Source organism: Haliotis rubra, unplaced genomic scaffold, assembly GCF_003918875.1.
Source record: "Haliotis rubra isolate DU_JTF1 unplaced genomic scaffold, ASM391887v1 Scf437, whole genome shotgun sequence".
Taxonomy (NCBI): Eukaryota; Metazoa; Mollusca; class Gastropoda; order Lepetellida; family Haliotidae; genus Haliotis; species Haliotis rubra.
Genome location: NW_025767121.1, coordinates 829,762 through 851,061, shown reverse-complemented (window position 1 = coordinate 851,061; position 21,300 = coordinate 829,762). Strand labels below are relative to the sequence as shown.

The 21,300-nt window shown below is 39.7% G+C and overlaps 1 protein-coding gene across 2 annotated transcripts in view; it reads right to left on the bottom strand.

Moving 5' to 3' along the window:
• Positions 1-8,562: 8,562 nt before the first annotated feature.
• LOC124289241 (high affinity copper uptake protein 1-like) overlaps positions 8,563-21,300 on the bottom strand; it is a 37,691-nt gene continuing 24,953 nt past the window's right edge. Inside the window, exons 3-6 of one of the 2 annotated variants that reach the window (XM_046725846.1) lie at positions 13,974-14,078; positions 11,684-11,750; positions 10,936-11,110; positions 8,563-9,881 (exon numbers count right to left, since the gene is read on the bottom strand). In XM_046725846.1, coding sequence (XP_046581802.1) covers positions 9,680-9,881; positions 10,936-11,110; positions 11,684-11,750; positions 13,974-14,078 — 549 coding nt within the window. In that variant the 3' untranslated portion in view covers positions 8,563-9,679. Of the gene's footprint in view, positions 9,882-10,935; positions 11,111-11,683; positions 11,751-13,973; positions 14,091-21,300 lie in introns of both variants that reach the window. The other variant, XM_046725845.1, reaches the window with a different exon arrangement.

Genomic DNA, 21,300 nt, shown 5'->3' with positions numbered 1-21,300 from the left:
ACTCCATGTATTCGTGGTTCATTGGGTTCTTTCCCTTTCCTGAAACAACGTGTAGTTTCCTCCCTGAGATAGCCACTAGAGGGTAGCCTGGTTCTTTAGAGGGTCACAATGCTCACGTTGAGTCCTGTAAGCTATGTCCTGTCTATGACGGCAGTCTTCCTGGAGTCTTGTCCTGTGCAAGGTCGTCTGATGCATGTGTAACGTAACGCTCTTCTGGCATACAAGAAATCCCCCAGTGAGAAAACGCTCGCAGCATTAAGAACTGCACCGACCAACGCACAGAGGGTTGCATGACGATGTGCCAATGACTACTGTCTGCAGCTGTGCGAGGACATCTAGCGTTCAGCTGACTGCAGAAATGTTTGTGATATGTTCGACTGGATCAAGAAGGCAGTTGGACCAGAAGTGAAGAAGACTACTTCTCTGAAGTCTGCAACAGGCGAGACAATCACCGACCGTGATCAACAGATGAAGCTATGGGTCGAACACTACTCAGAGCTGGGAAGTCAGCGATGCTGCAGCCCATGTACGACCTGCTTTGCCTGTGCTGGAGGAAAGGTTCAGTCCCTCAAGACGTGCGTGATGCCTCCATTGCGACTCTCTGCAAGAACAAAGGCGACCGCAGTGACTGCTACAGAGGGATCTCCCTCCTCGGCATAGTCGTGAAGGTATTCACCCGCATCCTCCTCACCAGGCTCCAGACACTGATTGCTCGAGTGTACCCAGAGTCCCAGTGCGGCTCCAGCTCAGGCCGGTATTTTATCTCTGCGCCAGCTTTAGGAGAAGTGCACAGAGCAGGTCAAGCCACTGTATCTGGAATTCATCAATCTAATAAAGGCTCTCGACCTTGTCAGCAGAAAGGGCCTTTTCCGTCTCCTGGACAAGATCGGCTGTTTTCCTCAGCTGTGCAGCATGTGCTTTCCTCCAACAAGGACATGAAGAGCGCATATGTACGACGGGTCTTGCTCAGAGCCCTTCTGTATCTCCTCACACATTGAAGACGCCCTGCACAGACTCATGGACAGGTTCGCTCATGCCTGCACAGAATTTGTCACGACCAGTCAAGATGCGTGTCTATCAGGCCTGCGTCCTCAGCACTCTCCTGTACAGCGGCGAGACATGGACCTCCTATGCGAGGCAAAAACTCTGTCTGAACACCTTCCACATGCCCTGCCCCAAATGCAATCTGGACATCACCTAATGGAACTAATGGATTTATTGTGATTTGATAACAAGGAAACAAAATCAGTCCGAAAACAGAAGGATACATTTGCAGCAGTCCGTGACATATGGAAAATGTTTGAATGTTCTTTGCGACGGTACAACCTGAAATTGGTAACAATATTGCAAATAGAAATTTCATAAATACGATATAAGAAATTGATATTTTTTTTAGAAAAATAGAAAACATAATTTATCAATAAAACAGTTGAGCTCTAATTGTTGATTGCAGCTTTCTGCATTGTTTCTTCTCTCTGTGAACTAGTAATTGCTGTACATAGGACCTCTCTCTGTGAACAACTGTTGTACATAGGCATCTGTGCAAAGAATGCTTAGGGAGTAAAAGAATTAGGGTGTGACTGGGCTTCCTAGGCCCAGGATAACAGGTATAAGCAGACAAAAAGGGTAGCAGGACAAGGGTTAATCTTTAACATTGGGCATTTGTTTCACATCTCTGGAAATATTTGAGTCTGACCTGTTTTTGGTCATTCATATATTTTTCATCGAATTCATCTAAAATTCCACTTGGGGCATGACAGCAAGGTTACACGTATGTTCAGTTGAGAAATATTTTAAAGTAACTTTTGAGTATCTGCTTTGGGATTTAATGTAGCTGAAAAAAGATTATTTTATTTGTATATTCAATAAATATTTGTGATTATTACAACCTATTTAGAAACATAATTGGAAATATAAGGTGAACAGCTGGTAATGATTACATTAGATGTTTTTTCTCTTTCTTTTAGTTGAAACGAACTAAAAAGGTTCAATTGTTTAAAACAAAATAGCAATATTATTTACGAGTACTTCGGTGATATTAGAAACACTGGAATCAAACAGGGGATAGAGTTATCGTTCTTGTTCTTGTTTAAATTTGTTCTTATGTTCATGCGCCAATATGAAATCCTTCCAGAGGGACACAGGCACTAATCGGCTTGTCCCGGATTAACACGAGTTGGTCACGAATGAGGGCTTTGGTTGGTTTTATAGTTTTAGGGCAACGTGGGCCAATAAGAGGCCTAACGAATGAGGGCTTAATCTGTAAGAGTTGTCTCTCTTTGATAACAAAAAATAAGAGTTGTCTCCCTTTGACAGTATTTCTAAGGATTTGTAACACGTTTGAGATTGACCATGTTTTTGTCTTTTAGCGATTTGTACCTTTGCAAACAAGAAAACTGATTGTAAATTTACTCAGACCCTGCGTCTGAACCTGCTGCTATGTGGTGTTTAGCCCACGGTACTGGATGAAATTATTCTCTGAAATGATGTTTTACCTTTCTGGGTGCCGTTCCACTAACCGATCTTATCTAAGATCAATCTTAGCAAGTTACGCCAATTTTACAATCGTCTTAGCTAAAAGTTACACCCGTTTCACTAACCGATCTTAGGCCGATCGTAGCCGGTCCCGATCTTACGATCCGATCCATTGTTCACTTCCGCGGCTGTCCTATCCATTTGCAATTCACTTCCACGGCTGTCCCTGGCTGTCCTATTCCTCCACAAAAAGTTTCACACCTCTTCGCATCAGATAAAGGCAATAGGGAATGAAAACAAGATAACATCAAGAAATCACTTTCAACAAAACCATGACGTTGCAATATTGTTGTAATAAATGTGTTACAAATACTCGCTTCGGTTGTGTTCCCATGGCGACAGTGGTCAGACTGAGTAGTAGGGGTAATGAGGATTTCTCCCATCACTTTCAACAAAGCTGCAAAGCCTTATTTCACAAATAAGGCTTTGGTCGGACTCACTTTCAACCAGCTACCATTCCCCTACTGCTTTCCCGATCTTATAAAATGTTGAGGGCGCCAGCGGATACTGACGGACCCCTACATGTACACCATCACAATTGCATGTACATCAACCGACTGAGCTACCAGGGACTTAGCTGAAGTATGTCGGTTTATCGTGAGCACAAAATGGTCAAGACTACTAGGATTGGTACTACCTTGTTGCATTTTTCCCGCAACAGTAGTCGAAAATTTCCAATTAGAGGTTTGGTAGTTCCAATGAATAGCACTACATATAGCAGAAGATGGCAACGAAGCGACTTTCCAACAAATGGGCCCTGCGGTCGAAAAGTCTGTAGGGGCACATCTACTCCTAGAAAATACTGTAGACAGCAATCTTGTGTCGAATATTTGGGCGCTGACTATCTTGCTGGACATCTTGGCAGAACAAATCTACAACCTTTGTAAAAAGGCATACCTGTTAATGTTACAATCGTGAAAATAACAGGTAGGTGTAAGGTAACAGGTTTCTGTTCGATTGGAAGCCCAAGAACTTATATCAATGATTTTTAATCAGGAAAGTAGTCCGTCACTAACCTGACCTTAGGTCATCCACCATGGAGTAGCCAATCACGGGATTAGAAATCGATCTCACATTATGTGTGATACCAGTTTATCACATGGGTTTGGCTACCTGTGTAAGAACATTCTTTATCATAGACATACGTGACTGCCGTAGCGTTATATCGCTGTTGGGAACAGGGCCCAGCGCAAAGGTGTCGTTGCAATGCGTTTGTGTATGTTTGTGACTGGAAGGAAGGTTCCGCTAAGTTTCAGAATCTCATTGCGGTACAAAAAGTCTTTGGGTAAAATCATCCAACTGTACTTCACAAAATATCCCATCAAAGAGTCTTGGTTGACCAAACAAATAAACAAATATCCTATGACACGATAGGAATACGAAGAAGACAGACTGTGATCAACAGCATGAGCACCATCGCTAGAATAGTGATAACATGTCAACCAAGTCCAGCGAGCCTGACAACCCGATCCCGTTAGTCGCCTCATACAACGCTTTGCATGAGTGATCTTCACTGATGTAGTCAGTTTGGTCGAGGACCAGTTTCACTGTCGGTTTGAGAACGTAAAACAAAAGCACAGTTATAGATAAATAGTTCTTTTATTGAAAATATCTTTGATTTGATTACCATTCACTCATAATCACATTGTATGAATTATCAACATGAATACATATTATGTCATGACTTCCATAAACAAATTATTTTACATCGAACATAAAATATCTTTAGAACCTGCAGAAAACCTCCCAAATGACATCAATATGGACTGTAGGTCGACATTATCCTTCATGAAACAATGGCATTCCTTAAACTGACTGAGTGATGGCTTAAACATATTTTATTGTCCAAAAGACTTCGCTCACTCTCCCTGTCGTTTCTTCTTTTCTCACTGAGTGAGAGTGGTCATGGCACTTATCCCAATACTACAGCAACTGTAAGATAAGGCTTCACACATTGTACCCATGTCAAACATCAAACAAGGGCTTCAGAGTGAGCTAATGCTTAGCCTCTAGGCTACTCCACCACCCAGTATCTGAAAAGTAGACAGAAATATGTCCTCTGACATAATTTTTCACAAAATGCCAAGAAACCAACAAAATATAAAGATGAAGGCTTAGCATAGAATGGCATTGTGTAATCTTAGCATAGAAGTCCAGAATTCTCCCCAGAGTTTGAAAAACATTACCTATAATTTTGTAAAGAAACAAAATACATTGTATATACATTGCTACATTTGACAAATATTTTCATACTTTTCTTCTCAAGAAAAATTAAATGTGAAGCTGAAGTTTTCACATGGACATATATGCATAAACAATATTTCAACTATCTTAAGATGTCTTCACTAAAGCAGATCCATAAAGGACAGTTTGGACCCTTTTGGTGACCACATGATGTGCGAAATTGAAAGAAACCAGCTATATTAAAGATAAACGAAAATTGTCCAGTATGTTCTTGTGGATAATAATTTGCTCTTTTCACCAGCAAGTTCTGTACTTTAGCAAATCATTTACACCAACTCTGTAACTTTTCTAGATTGTACTGGAAACAAAATTTTAAGATGACTTTATTCCGAATTTTTTGGTACTGCATGATCAAGTTGGTATTTATACAGCCTTTCGGTAATATTTCCGCAATAAATGGGTTCCAACCCAGGCCTTTAGTGTGACCAGCGAATGCAATAATCACTTGGCTACCCTACAGCCCTGTACACATGAACTGATGAAGCCGTAAAACTAAAACGTGGCTGTGCGCTTTACAGAAATGTCTTAAAACTTATCTAATGCAAAACATAAAAAATTTACCTTATGCACAAAACTATTTTGTTTCATAAAATCAATATTCTTTGGTTGACTCCATGTGCCATTTCAAAGAAAAATTGATTCACACGATTAACAGAAATTGGTTAAAATGTAAATGTTACATCAGAAAAAAACATCAACATGAAAGACTATATTATGAACACAATTTTATGCAAATATATTCATGACTTCATAGTGACTTGCATTAATATTTGTGCCTGATTCTGACAAAGAAAGGAAGGAGTTTGACTATTGTTATATGCTGCACTGGAATTTTTATACAATCTCTATGCACTGGGAATCAAACCCTGGTCTGCTGCATGAAACATACACCTTATCCACTAGGCTACCCCACCACCCTTCAAGCATAAAACCTAACACTATTCTGCAGAAAAAACTTGCTGTATCTAAATAGATCTAAGTTTTCTGTTTTAATCGAACATATTTCCTTTATTACTCAACTTGTTAGTCTCTATTCATTTGTAATATATATATAAAACAACCAAGATTGAATAATGCACTTATTTTGTAAATTATTCAATATAGTGAGACTTGATAGAGATTATAGAATTTAGTCCTACAGAATTTGTGAATGAAAGCTGGAAGCACTATTCACGCTATACAGCAGTCTGTACATAATCACATGTGAACCAGACTATCCAGTGATTGACATCATGAGCATTTATGCAGTTGGGTTTTGGCCATTACAGATTGTCATGTGATCACATTTCATATAGAAGGAAAATGGTTTTATGCAGCTTTTTACAATATTTAAGCAATATCATGGTAGGGGAAACAAAAAAAGGGCTTCACACATTGTACTCGTGATTAATCCTGGCTGATGACAACAAACAATTTAACCACTTGGCTACCCCAACCGCCCAAACCCTGTTTTCCAAGCAATATTAAAACACTTTCTCCACAAGGGATACAAGAAATATGGTACCATATGATGAACTAAATGAGAATGATGAATTGAACCTTAGGTTTTTCCTTTTAATACTTTTCCAGAAAATAATGTCTTGGGTTGTAAAGTTTCGATCTACTAGAACTACGTAATATTATGGCCTACAAAATATATCAATGCTCATAATATGCTATGGAAACACACTGACACATCTACACTACAAGTGTTAATCTTTTGAAGCAAGTTGTGCGCTCCTATACATCACTACTCTAGCTTAAATAAGAAGTCACCTAGCACAATGTGTACACATATATACATGGAGTTTTATAATTGTCGTTGTCTTTTCATGTTAGTTCTGTGGTTCATAAAAAATGAACAGAAGCTAAACTACACCAAGAATTATGTTGAACTAAATTTATGATTATACTGAGGATTATTATGACAGGTTTACCTTGACTAAGGTTACATATTCTCTGGTTACAGGTAATTTATTATACATGTATTATTATGTTTATTATGATGTTTATTAGTGTCAGTTTGATGTTACTCATTTAAAACCTTCTCATCTGCAATTACTGAATGTCTAGAGTTCTCTCCCTTATATAGCTGGAGTTACCTCCCATGGTAAGCTTCATCCCAGCAGGTGGCGTTACCCTCCAGTATTACTGCTCCCACCAGTGTGACTGGCCATTGTAAGAACACTGAAAAAGTTCCTTCAACCCCAAATATATTTTATGTATGTCTTTGGGAATGACATCACAGAAAAGGGAAATATTTTATGACTGACTTCCTGTTCCCCAGAGGTACGTTTGTTTATTTGTTTAATCGGATTGGTTTAAGATTGAAACTAACAGAAAAATGTCCAAATTCTATCATGTTTTCTGACTGAAAAAATAACATGATAGCTGAATAAAAATACAAATTCAAACAGGCAAAAAAGACATTTCAGCTGGGTGAATCGTATTTGGAGTTGTGACAGGCATATTTATCTGAAAACAACAGTCAGTTGGGAGTTAAACTCAACACATTGTTGTAGGCCACATCACACAGTAGGGAGTTGTCAGTAACCTGCTTTCCATGGTTTCTGAATATTATGTATGGTCAAAATGTATCAATTTTCATCAGGGACCAACTACAGTCAAATCCCGATGAGTCGAATCACTGGGGACCAAGTAATAAATTCGACTTATCGATGTATTCGAGACATAGGTATGTCCATGAGGGTAGAAAAAAGATGATCCAGTCCTAATTCCTCCGCCTAAGCATTTGTTTATCTAATGATTTCCATATCACTAATAGGGGCACCTTATCAGTTCCAGTCTGATTAGCACAGACAGTCATTTCCGTAAAATCACTAATCTGCCTTTTGAACTCAACCGTCAATGGCGGAAAGGTGTGAGCCGCGCTGGTTTGTTAATTGGATCAGTTTGCTACACCAATCAACTTCTCATTGACTGACTTGGGCTTATGTATACAAGATTGCAGTTGTTTGAATCTCATGGGACCAAATTTCCTTCTCGAGTCATCGTGTGTATTTATGAGACGAATTCGTGTAACCGGTATTCAAATGATGACAACTATAACAGGGAATGATCGGGACCGACAGCTACTTCGAGTTATGCATAATATTCGACACACCGGCATTCGACTCATCGGGATTTGCCTGTATTTCATTTTCATCAGGGACCAACTATTTCATTTTTATCGAGGGGATGTGGTAGGAGAGGGATTTGATTTGAGATCAGCATATTTCTTTTTGAATGTCATGCTCTATTAATTTTAAAACTAAAATAGTTGCTTGAATAATATTTATAAATATAAATATTGAAAGAAACTGTATCCTTTTGAATCTTGCCCATAAAAATCAAACAGTTGTTCCCTTACAGCAGATTCATACATTGCTCAAACAACCTTGCATTTATATACATATATATATATAGGTTAACATTTCTATCACAACAACAAAATTTTCAATGTACACTTTAAAGTATTCAAAAGCAGTTGGTGAATATATTGTGCTATTTGAGATACCATCAATATCATTACTGGTCCTTATTATGAACAACCGGTACAAAACGGTTGCTATGGCAGCAACTGTATGTGTTTAGATTGATGAATGAGTGAATTTAGTTTTACTCCACTTTCCAGCAATATCACATTGGGGAAACAAGAAACGGGCTTCACACATTGTGCCCGTGTTGGGAATCGAACCCGGGTCAACGGGTACAGAGTAACCCAGGTCTCAGACCTTTACCAACTGGGTGAAACCAGTGGGTGGTATAAACCAAGAAACCTAATACTCTGAAACTGGGATTTAAACCCACAGTCACACAGATGTAACCTTCTGTCGTGAGTGAGTATTGTTTTAAGCCGCTTTAAGCAATATTCCAGCAATATCATGGCGGGGGACACCATAAATGGGCTTCGTACCCATGTGGGGAATCAAACCCGGGTCTTCGGTGTTACGAGCGAACGCTTTAAGCACTTGGCCAACGTCGCCCGTAAGTTTCTTTAAGTGTAATCCCAAATATAATGTGTTACATTTGACCACTTTCTACATGGCATTGTGTATGCACATACAGATGAAATTTAGGTAATTTCAAGGGATGTAATTTTGACAACTGGGTCAATTGTGTCATTAATCTATGGGTTATGTCATATCCTGTTCTGTTTGGTAGAAACCCCTGAAAGACACAAGTCACACGTTTGCTTGTTTGTTATAAAACGCCACATTTGAGTTGACAGATCATTAGTTCATTCACATATATTACATACAATACAATAAATGACATCATTGCTTCGAAGACTTTCGTCAAGGACCTTCATGTTAAAAGAACAACTGAATGTGTAATGTCCAAAAAATAGATTGTATTGCGTGTATGTGTGTGTGTGTGTGGTCTTAAAGTTTTAATATTTAGAGTCGTTCTGCTGTTTTTTATGAAAAAAGACAAAACCCTGATGTTTTAATATCAAAATTTGATTTTCTACATACATTTTTTGCAACTGTTCCAATTCAAACATTGCGGGAGTATTGTTTCATGCCTTTATCCCACTTGTTACTACTAAAGTACCATTTAAGAAAATGTAGTGTTCTTGTTCAGAATTTAACAGCATTATGTGAGACAATTATCAAAATTAAATCTCTATAAACTTACAAAATATATGAAACTGAATCTGACTACAAACCAACCAGGCAAACCCTTCCAAAAACATCTGAACATCATTACAATATAATGTTGCCCAAATAGACAGTTCCTTGGAAGATACACACTTAAAATACCTAATCACATTAGTACAACGTGTACAACTCTTGCAACTCTCTTGTATTCAGTTTTGATACAAGCTTTCGATTTTATCACAAAGATGTATAAGTTTGGGTTTTTTGACAAAATATACAAAATTAAGTTCTGGAATACTCTACTTGGTGTTTAAGTTTTAATGACAATGTTCATTAATGTCCACAACAACTGCTCTTTTCCAGCCGAAGAAGAAATATCCAGCCCCCGCTCCAAGAATGACGGCAAGCCCCAGCCAAACGTTGTACGTCATGAAGACAAGCATGAGACAGTAGCTTACAAACACTTGCACCATGTGGAGGATCGTCTGGAGGAAGTGGCTGCCACTCAGCATCTTCCCACTGGAATAAAGAGGAGATATTACTCATTTTTCATAGGGATAGGTTCTTTGTGTGTTTGTTTGTTTTGTTTCTCTGTTTGTTTGTTGTCTAAAAGAACCTTTGAGCTACATTCCTGCTACCGGACATTATTCTGGACCAAACAATCCAGTGATTGCTATTGTGGGAATCATGTGATCCATCGAGTCAGTGAGCCTGACGAACCGATTCATTTGGTGGCATATCTGACGATCAGAGGTTGCTGGGGATCTGATGACATGTGATCCACCCAGTCAGTCAACACGATGAACAGATTCATTTGAGGGCATATCTGACCAGCAGGGGTTGCTGGGGATCTGATGACATGTGATCCACCCAGTCAGTCAACACGATGAACAGATTCATTTGAGGGCATATCTGACCAGCAGAGGTTGCTGGGGATCTGATGACATGTGATCTATCCAGTCAGTGAGCCTGACCAACCGATTCATTTGGTGGCATATCTGATGATCAGAGGTTGCTGGGGATCTGATGACATGTGATCCATCCAGTCAGTGAGCCCGACCAACCGATTCATTTGGTGGCATATCTGACCAGCAGAGGTTGCTCGGGATCTGATGACATGTGATCCATCCAGTCAGTGAGCCCGACCAACCGATTCATTTGGTGGCATATCTGATGATCAGAGGTTGCTGGGGATCTGATGACATGTGATCCATCCAGTCAGTGAGCCCGACAAACCAATTCATTTGAGGGCATCTCTGACCATCTGACCAGCAGAGGTTGCTGGGGATAGCTCCCAAACATCACCATTTCCATTTACTTTGTCTTTGTATAGTTAGGGATAACACTGTCATCATTATTGTTACCATGGTTACTAACAGCAATATTCTGTTACCATTGTCATAACCATGGTAACAGGATATTACTGTTAATTTCTGTCAGTAAAGTTCACATCTCCCGAGAGTCCTGTGCACCAGGGCCTCCTGTGGTGACGGTAACTCCCATACATCTCCCTCCACTGTTGGTACTTCATGTTTATATCGATACCCATAAGACAGTTACAGTTGGTACTTACTGGACCGTTTCCTTCGATTCCATGACCATGTTTTCTTTCGATGATCCAGCTGGGAGAGTTGTGTTGTAGTACTTGGTCCCGACATGGTTTTTCTGGATGAGGTACTCTCGGAGACACTTCAGCCCCTCGTACAGCATGGCCAGGAAAAATATCACAACACAAGCTCCGCCCATCTCTGACAAAACAGAATCGGAGATTAAATACAATGTGTATCAGTGTTGTATGTTAACAATGCAGTCCCAACTGACTCCCTGTACTGTCCCTCACAAAACAGAACTGGGAGAGTAAATACAATGTTTATAAGTGTTGTATGTTAACAGTGGATTACCAACTGACTCCCTGTACCATGTTAAAGCCTAATGTATTGATATGCTGTGGTGTCGGACAGACAATGCGGACATGAAGAGACAATTGAAGGTCAATATTTGGCTGAAGCAGGTGTGTTTATAGTGTTGCTTTGTTTATGATATTCCTTACATATCATACCTGTCCTGATACACTACACACAATACACAGATAGTTGGGGCAACAATTACAACAGGGAGTTACATTCTCACAAGTCTTGGTTGATTGGCTTGTTGTTTTACGCCGCACTCAGCAATATTCCAGCTATATACCGGCGGTCTGTAAATAATCGAGTCTGGACCAGACAATCCAGTGATCAACAGCATGAGCACTGTAGTGTTTCAGACAACTCGGCCATGTTCTTTTCTTTCCCTTTTCCCTCATATCTCTTGGTTATACTTACGTCCAGCATTGCTTATAATAATCTTCTCAAACAACACATATTCACATGTTCCTGTGTGGAAATACATCTGAAATAGAAGAGAAAGAAAAATATATATCTTTTATCTATACCAACCTGTGGACCAGGCTTTTCACACTGTCCACCCAGATAAATCATGAAACCCAAAAGCCCAGATAAATCATGAAACTCATCAGCCCAGATAAATCATGAAACTCATCAGCCCAGATAAATCATGAAACCCAACAGCCCAGATAAATCATGAAACTCAACAGCCCAGATAAATCATGATACCCAACAGCCCAGATAAATCATGAAACCCAACAGCCAGGGGGAAATGCTCCTCTGGGGAAAATTTATCAGGGGAGAAGCGAAGGGTGTGTGTGTGTGTGTGCGGGGAGTTGCACCCTCCCTCTGGATCCGCTCCTGCTGTACCCATGTGGGGAATGAAACCCAGGTCTTTGACGAGAAGAGCAAAAGCTTTAGCCACTGGGCTATCTCACCGCCCCATATTACCACAGAGCCAGGTAGTCTGGTGGGTACCCTAATTTCCCATGAATGTAACCCTGGCTTATTAGATTCAGAAGGCAGTGGGGTAACCTAGTTGTAAAAGTATTCACTCATCACGCCTAAGACCCAGGTTCGATTCCCACATGCATGCAATCTGTGAAGCCCATTTGTGGACCACTACATCATTTTGATGGAATATTGCTAAAAGTGACACAAAACCATACCGAATCACTTATTAAATTAGGACAAAGGGGTCCATTAGTGGGTCCACAACACTTTATTTCAGATCCTATAAATACCTTTCTGGTATTACAGCAATGGCATTGCAGCAACTGGCGCTGAACAGCCAACCACCGCTGTCCCAAGATCAAGTGTAGACCCACAAAACCAATACTTCACCCAAGGCGAACCATGGTCAAACTGCAGTGTACCGGTATATTACCTGAAGTGCATGTTCAGCCAGTAGTATCCTGCACCTCATCCTGAATACCTTGCCTACCGCCACAAGCATACCAGGCATTCTCTAACTAAATGACAGGCAGCTAACGAGTACATGACTCAGTGCTGTTGGCCATGATAATCAACCAAGCTGTTATCTAAATTGTGTTGACAGCAGTATGTTTGCATATTCATAAAACATCTTAAACTCATAGAACATATGAAACAAATTGAGTTTGTTTTAAAGCACATATCCTGCCAAACTGATGTTTGTTATATGGTTGGTTTAAAAAATAATTGAGTCTGGACCAAACAATCCAGTGACTGACATGAACGACAGTCGTTAATGATGTCACTGGATTGTTTGGTTCACACTTGATTATTTACAGACCCCTGCCATATAGTTGGAATATTGCTGAATGAAGGGTTGAACAACATACAAACAAATTTACTTTGTCAGATGCTGTTGTTTGCAGTTATGCTGGAGAGTCAAGATGTTGTTGTTTGCTAGTTACATGGATGATAAAACCGATGGAAGGTTAGGTTGTTTGCAACAGGGTGGAGAGTCAAGATGTTGTTGTTTGCTAGTTACATGGATGATAAAACCGATGGAAGGTTAGGTTGTTTGCAACAGGGTGGAGAGTCAAGATGTTGTTGAGTATATAAGAGTTTGTCGACTGCAGTGAGTTAGTGAGTTTAATTTTACGCCACTTTTAGCAATATTCCAGCAATATCATGGCAGGGGACACCAAAAAGGGCTTGACACATTGTACCCATGTGTGGACTCAAACCCAGGTCCTGCCGTTATAAAGCTGAAATATTACTGAATACCTATCACGAAACAATTGTATTACTGATTCTCATGTCAGTCACAAGATTGTGTGGTCCAAACTCCATTAACAGACTGACGTCATAAAGCTGGAATTTGCTGAATATAGTGTTAACAACAGAAATACTAAGTGTCTGTGAGGTGAGGTGAGGTGAAATTGGGTTTAACGTCGTTCTTGAGAATATTTCGCTCATATGACGATGTGCATGCGTGTGTATGTGTATGTGCAGCTGCTTGTACTAGACCAGACTGAAGCTGGTTTTATAGTGCTAGCCCACTGAGATACCATGCCGCAGTGAAGCATGAATACCCCACTCAGACACATTATACTGACTCCGAGCCGGCCAGTCCTTGATGCACCCATTAATGCCGAGCGCCAGGCAGGGACCAACAAGTACCATATTTTAACGTCTTTTGGTATGATGCAGTCGGGGATCGAACCCGCGACCTTCCGCACTCCGGGCAGACGCTCTTACCACTACACCACGGAGGCGGTCAAGATCCATCAGGACTTACCATCATGCCTGGCATGGAGCAGTCGGTGTCGTTCATGTTCATCATGTCGCCCATCATGTCGCCCATCATGCCTGGTTTCATGGTGGTCATATGGTTGTGGTTGTGGTGGTCGTGACTCTGGGAAACAAGAACAGAAAAACATCACTAAACAAGTTTCCATGGTTACTGGTAGGAATGCCACGATACATCGATGCAACAATACTTTTTCTTAGACGATATAATTATCGATACATTCAAAACTGTATCGATACTGTAAACGTATTATATTTCATGCAGGTTTTATTTTCGCGCTTTTCGCGCAAAACATTTTAGCGCGAAAATTTATACACCGCGAATAAACCTGTCATTCATTCAGTCTAGCTACGCTCGCCCCTGAGTTGTTACCATAACACATCAAGTTTGAAGACAGAAATCTACGGGAATCTTAAAATGACGACTGATAGTAGCATAAAGAATCATACTTAACTGTCGCTGTAATGGATTTCCCAAAACATAATTAAATAATGAGCCAAATCCCATCGCCGAATTAGCAAAAACAGCAATGTGTGTTGTGGCTGCCATGGAAATTGGTCACATGACAGATGGTTTGATATAAAACAGATTACCATGAAACGGCACGGAAAGAAATAATACAGCAGTATTTTATTTATTCATTAAGATTTTATTTACCAGTACATCATGAAGCGAATAGTCACTTAACACTCAATCATCTCATTCACAACAACCCGGCTTGTTTGAAATCACAAGAAGCTTCATATACAGTAGAAGTTAATTCGTCAGATCGTCAGAATTCGGGAACATAAGACTGATGTGTTTTTCATCTCTTCCGTGAGTAAACGGATTACTGTGTACTAGTATATCGCACAGATAGGGATTTCCTGTGAGTAAGCAATAAACGTCACCTGACAGGTTAAGCCACTCTGTTTGTTTTCACTGCTATTAGTGGCGGCCAAAGAGACAGCTGGCAGTTCCGGCAATTACTGATTGCGCGAATAATTGACCGCGTGATATAGTCTAAACTGTCAATTCCGCGAAAATTGCACCACGTGAAAATAAGTACGTTTACAGTATTTAGTTTTGAAATATTGGTTTAAATATGTTTATGTATCGTTTACATTTGCAATTGTATCATGTTTTTTGATGTTATGAGAGTTATAAATGATTATTTTTCATGCACAAAGATGGAAAATTAGAAGTTTTAATCTTTGAGAATAAAAAATGTTGATCTTTTTTATGGAAAATTATAAAATATGAAATATTAATGTTCAAAATGTAACTAAATTTATTACCCACGTGGTCAACGTATGGGTAGTTGCATACTAATCTCGTACGTCACATGAGTGTCGTATCGCGTTGACCTGTGTCGTAACGACTTGACCTGAGATTCTAACGATTTGATTGGATAACCGATTGACCTCTCAAATAGGTCAAATTCTGACGTAACTATTTTTTCATTCATAACAAACACGTGAATTCACATTCATTCTACAACTTAAATGCATTGTGGGAATGTAAACATTGCGAACGTTTGCCGTGTCGCTGTTTAATTGTGAGTCGAACTGAGACATTATATCTGTCGAAAAACATAACGCAATGTTTCCATCAGTGATCTTAGCCGAATGAAGCAACTGCAAACCAAGAAACGGGGTGCTACGTAGTAGTTTACTGTAGGAGGCTGTACGAGGCGATGGCAACTGACATGCATCGTGACGTCGGTTACCAAGGCAGTGACGTCATTACAGTGTGACGTCATGCAAATATTGTACTACAGTACAAAACTCTTCCACAACCTCTTTATGAAACCGGTTTCGGTTTGAAACCATAAAAATAACAAAAAACGCTATTTTATCAATTTAATGCATGTAAGACGTTGGTAATAAATAAAATACCACACTCGGTCTCATAACATACGAATTTTACGAAACTTGTGACCTTCCTATGGTATCTGACCTCGCTTTCACTCAGTCAGATACCATAGGAAGGACACTCGTTTCGTATAATTTGTATGTAATGAGACCTCGTGTTGTATTCTCTATTTACACAATAATGCCGCGAAAATAGGTATCGTGATACGTATTGAATCGTGACATGGGTATCGTGATATGTATCGATTCATGAAACTTACGTATTGAATGTGACATTCCTAGTTACTAGGGCTGTAACGATGCATCGAACTATCGATGGATTGCAATTGTTGAGTCTCCAATAGCAATTAATCGATGGTAGAAACAAAAAACTATCAATGCATCGATAGTATGTGTGACTATCGATAGTTTAGTATTTGACCTCTGTTGATAAATGTGCAGTGCAAAATACAGGAAGTACCAGATTCGTTCACTTTGATTTAGAGTTATCCACCCCTGTTCCTTCTTAAACAAACATGGCAGCAATTGAAATTTGAGTTTGAAATTGTGAATAACAATGCTGGAAGATCCATAGTGTGGAGACATTTTGGGTTTTTGAAGCTCAAAGAAACTGGGATTGTGGAAAGGAAACATGTTGCTTGTAGAAATGACTTCAAATGTCAGACAATTTAAGGAGAAAAAACCCAATTGCAATAGTTGGTTGCAATAGACTATTGCTATCGCAATAGTGGTTTCCCCACCAATGGTTACAGTCATTAACAGTGATGAATCTTGTGATCAATTAGGGACTGTGCCAACTGGAAAATCGTGTGCATTCGAGAGTAGGAAATTATATGGAGAATGGATGAATTGATTTATAATCAGCTCGCCAGTAAGCATGGTTACAGGTGAATACTGGATATTATTTTAATCAAAACTTTTAGCTTAAGCCAAAATATATTAAAAACAACTTGCCACAATGTACCAGTAATATTTGTAGAAGGCAATTTCCTATCTTGACATTTTTGTCATGTATTTTTCTGGTCAACATATATATTTAGATAGCATCCCAGAGTCAGTCCCCCAAAAGTACTAGAATCTGCAAACATGTTACATTTGACCATTTTCTCGATGGCATTCTGTATTCACATTTTCGACTACAACTAGTAACGAGATCATAGGGGTTATCATGGTGAGCCTTGTGGTCACTGATCATGTCTACCCAGGTACGATTCCCCACACTGGCACTTTAAATGTGTGCAACCCAATGGTTACAATCCGCCTGCCATGATATTGTTAAACCATACTAACTCACTCACTCACTTTTGGGGTCTCATCCCACAAAGCAATTACATCACACCACTACGACTGTTGTAATTTATGATCATATACTTGCTAAAAACAGGGCCCCAGTCCCCAAGTCCCCTTGACCAAGAGAGAACCAAGCTTATAAACCTGCAGTGACATCACTCTATTGTCTCACCAGGTTCACCTTTTTACCTGAGTAAGTAAACCTCTACAGGCAGTTTCTCGGACATTCTATAAAAATTCTGGGGATTTTCTATAGAATTGCCTACAGCTCGGGGATTTTCTGAAGAATAACCCTTGACTTGGAACAGTGTGCGAAATAATTTCCAAATTTTGCTAGCCAGTCGGGCTAGCTATGCCTGAAAGTTGCTAGCCCACAAAATAATTCGCTTGCCCGAAATTTGAATGTGGACATGGGTTTCATCAATTAGCTGCTAATATGATGAACAGTTTTATCAGGCCATCATCTTTCATGATTTAAAAGTGTGTTTTTAATTAACAAGTTGGAGAGAGTGATATATTTACAAAACGACTCCATGAAAATTCACTAGCCAGTTGGGCCAGGGACTGGAGATTTACTTTCCCGACTGGATTTTTATTAGCCACGGGCTAGCGGGCTAGTGGCTATTTCGCATACTGACTTGGAATTATTTTACTTGTTTTGAGGATTGATTATTATAAACTTTGTCTTGCTATGAATGAATACGATCGTAAAATATCACATTATTGAAAACTTCTAATATATTGTGCTGATGCCCGGTTTCAAACCCGCAACCCTTCGCTCTCTAGCTTGGTGGTTTTATCCACTAGGCTACGAAGGATCGCTGTGAAGTATGAGATTGTCAGTATGAACCATGTGTTCCTCACAAGACGGGTAGTGCAGGCAACGCACGTGCAGGACACGGGTAGCACATGCAAAACATGTGCACTGCGTGTGCAAAACAAGGTATCGGCTGCTAGTCGCATCCCAGTTGATTTCAACAGTAAATACCAAATATAAAAATTATATCAAAAGTCTATCTTTGGTCGGTTGTTAAGTTTGATCAAAACCTCCTCCTCGGTTTTGGCCTGTCGGCCCTCTGCAATTACCCTCTGCCGCGGGCTTATTTTTTTAAACAAAACCTCGGAGTCGGTTTTGATCCTTCACATATAACCTTATCAGTGTTAATGAAGGCAGAACACCCTCGGAAAATATTAGCCAGGAAGGGCAGGTCAGTCTACACCACACAAACAACCTTCTCCTTTGAGACTATCAGTGTGGCTGACCTCCACCCAGTCATACAGGTATCTGATTATACCTGCCCCTGTACAACAGATTCTTTTCAACTCGTATCGCAATGTATTCCCCTGACACAGTATCTCTTTAACCCTAAAGAATTTCAAGCATGTGGGTTTAAAAGATTTATGAAGTGTTGGTGCATCGCTACAACTTGTTGTTAGGATCATGGATGTTGTGGGAAATGTTTGACAATCTGAGCTCAGATTTCACATAAAAATATATCACCAAATATATTCATGATGATAGATCTATACTGAACTGAATAAGATAGGATCATGAATGCTTGGGACATTTTCGACAATATGGGATCAAATTTCACACAAAACATATCACCAAATATATTCATGATGTTACATCTATATTGAACTAAATAAGTTGGAGATCATGAATATTATTAGAATTTCATGACAGTATGTGCACAGACTTCACAACTAAAAATATCACCAAATATATTCATGGTCAATGACTTATACAAGGTTGATATGTATGGAAATGTAACATAAATTTCTTTGTTTTAAAAGACATTTAATCTTCATTTCACATTGCTTTTAGCAATAATCCATCAAAATCAAGATGGGAGACACCAGAAATGGGCTTGAACCCACATTGTCTGCATGACAGGTGAACGCTTTAACCACAAGGCTACCCCACAGTCCCAGCTGAGCAATTAAAAGTCATTCACGAAGCTGTGAGGATGCAGGAGACAAGTAAGATCCATCACATATACATGGTATAAGCTGTTGATTCTCAGTTGGGAGCTAAGTACACAAGTCACCTCCCTGGTGATACTCAGTGTGGATTGAACTCCTGCTGTCACATCATGTCAACAACTCAGAGAGAAAGAGAGGAGGAGGGAGGGAGAGGGAAGGAGAGAGAGAGAGAGAGAAGGAGGGAGAAAAAGAGAGAGCGAGGGAGGGAGAGAGAGGGAGGAGGGAGAGAAAGAAAGAGGGAGGGATAGAGAGAGGTGGGAGGAAAGGAGAGAGAAAGAGGGGGAGTCAGGGAGAGAGAAAGAGCGAGGGAAGGAGAGAGAAAGAGGGAGGAAAGGAGGGAGGGAGAGTGAGAGATAGAGAGCGTGAGTGAGTGAGTTTAGTCTGATGCTGCACTTAGCAAAATTCCAGCAATAAGATGGCAGGGGACACCAGAAATGGGCTTTACATATTGTACCCAAGTGGGAAATCGAAGCCAGGTCTTCTGCATGATGAGCGAATGCTTTAACCACTAGGCTACCCGACTGCGATCTTATCAACAACAGATAACAGCAATTAGTTGCAGAATCTGTTATCTTTTAACATTTTCTCAGTAAATATATCTCAAGAATATGCTTACGCTTTTTTAAAATTAAGCATCAAGAATCTTTTCTTTCAAGCTAAAGTTATTTATCAAAACAAGTGGGTTTTTTAAAAACAAATCCCATTCAGTCTGATCATAAGCTTATTGAAAATTTGTTCAAATCAATACAAATGATATCTTTAGGTAAAACAATTCTAAAATCATATTTCTTCAATTTGCGTGGAAAATGTTTTCTGCTGTCTCTGTTCTTTGGCAATCTAACTTGAAGGTTAGCGTGGTAAAATTAATCTTAAAATTAAAATTAGGACTGTCAGTTATCTCCCTTGCCACAAGAAGAATGAACTTGCCTGGCCTTGAGACGTGTTACTGTGGCCAGATTGTATGGTATAGTATGACACACTGCAGGATCTTGTTACGCTCACTGACTCAATCCACAACAACAAAACTCAGTGTTTCTTAACATGCTCAAATGTGCTTAAAGCTTTAAAGACACGCATTCTTACACACAGCAACAACATAAACAAACCAACAGGTGGTAGAGGTTTGAAAGAATTGCTCTTGACATGGTGCAGTTTTTCTGCTAATTTAATTACAAATGACATACCCCAGCTATAACAGTCTGCTTCTGTCCCTTTGTATCCATTTATTGAATTTAGGTGAAGCAACAGGTGGTAACAAACCAGTGTCCCGATCCACCAAGCGTTTGTAGCAGTACAAACTATCGTTACAGGTTTGCGAATGATGTAGTACTACGAACACTTTGTAGATTGGGATCCTGGTCTATAAAAATGTAAACATTTACATAAAACATCACTAGCCTAGTGATTTGTTAATTGTATTTACTGTCCCGCATGGAATTGTTTTATATGCAAGGTGAGGTGAAGTGAAATTGGGTTTAACGTCGTGCTTGAGAATATTTCGCTCATATTACGACGTGCATGCGTGTGTATGTGTATGTGCGGCTGCTTGTACTAGACCAGACTGAAGCTGGTTTTATAGTGCTAGCCCACTGAGATACCATGCCGCAGCGAAGCATGAATACCCCACTCAAACACATTATACTGACTCGAGCCGACCAGTCCTTGTTGTACCCATTAATGCCGAGCGCCAGGCAGGGACCAACAAGTACCATATTTTTACGTCTTTTGGTATGACGTGGCTGGGGATCGAACCTGCGACCTTCCGCTCTCTGGGTGGATGCTCTAACCACTACACCACGGAGGCGGTCTTTATATGCAAGGATTAAGATAATAACCATGTGTATGTTATTGTAAACAAAACCCGGGAATATAATTCAGTGGTACTCATCTTATTGCTCAACCTACTGTTGATTCAGTTAAACAGATAATGAACAGGCAGAATGTTGATACAATGGACAGAATATATTATATCAGAAACCAATACTGTGTCAAAAATAATATATTCCAATATTTTGTTGTTTATCTCTATACAAAGCCTGGCATCATCAGCATGACAATGTTTACTCACATGATATATATTATCAGTGTGTTTTTGCTGATAAAAAATATCACTGGTGGGCCAGGAGATTTAGATTCCCAAAAAGGGGAACCCCAAACAAATTGCAACAGAAACAAATTGTTTTGTC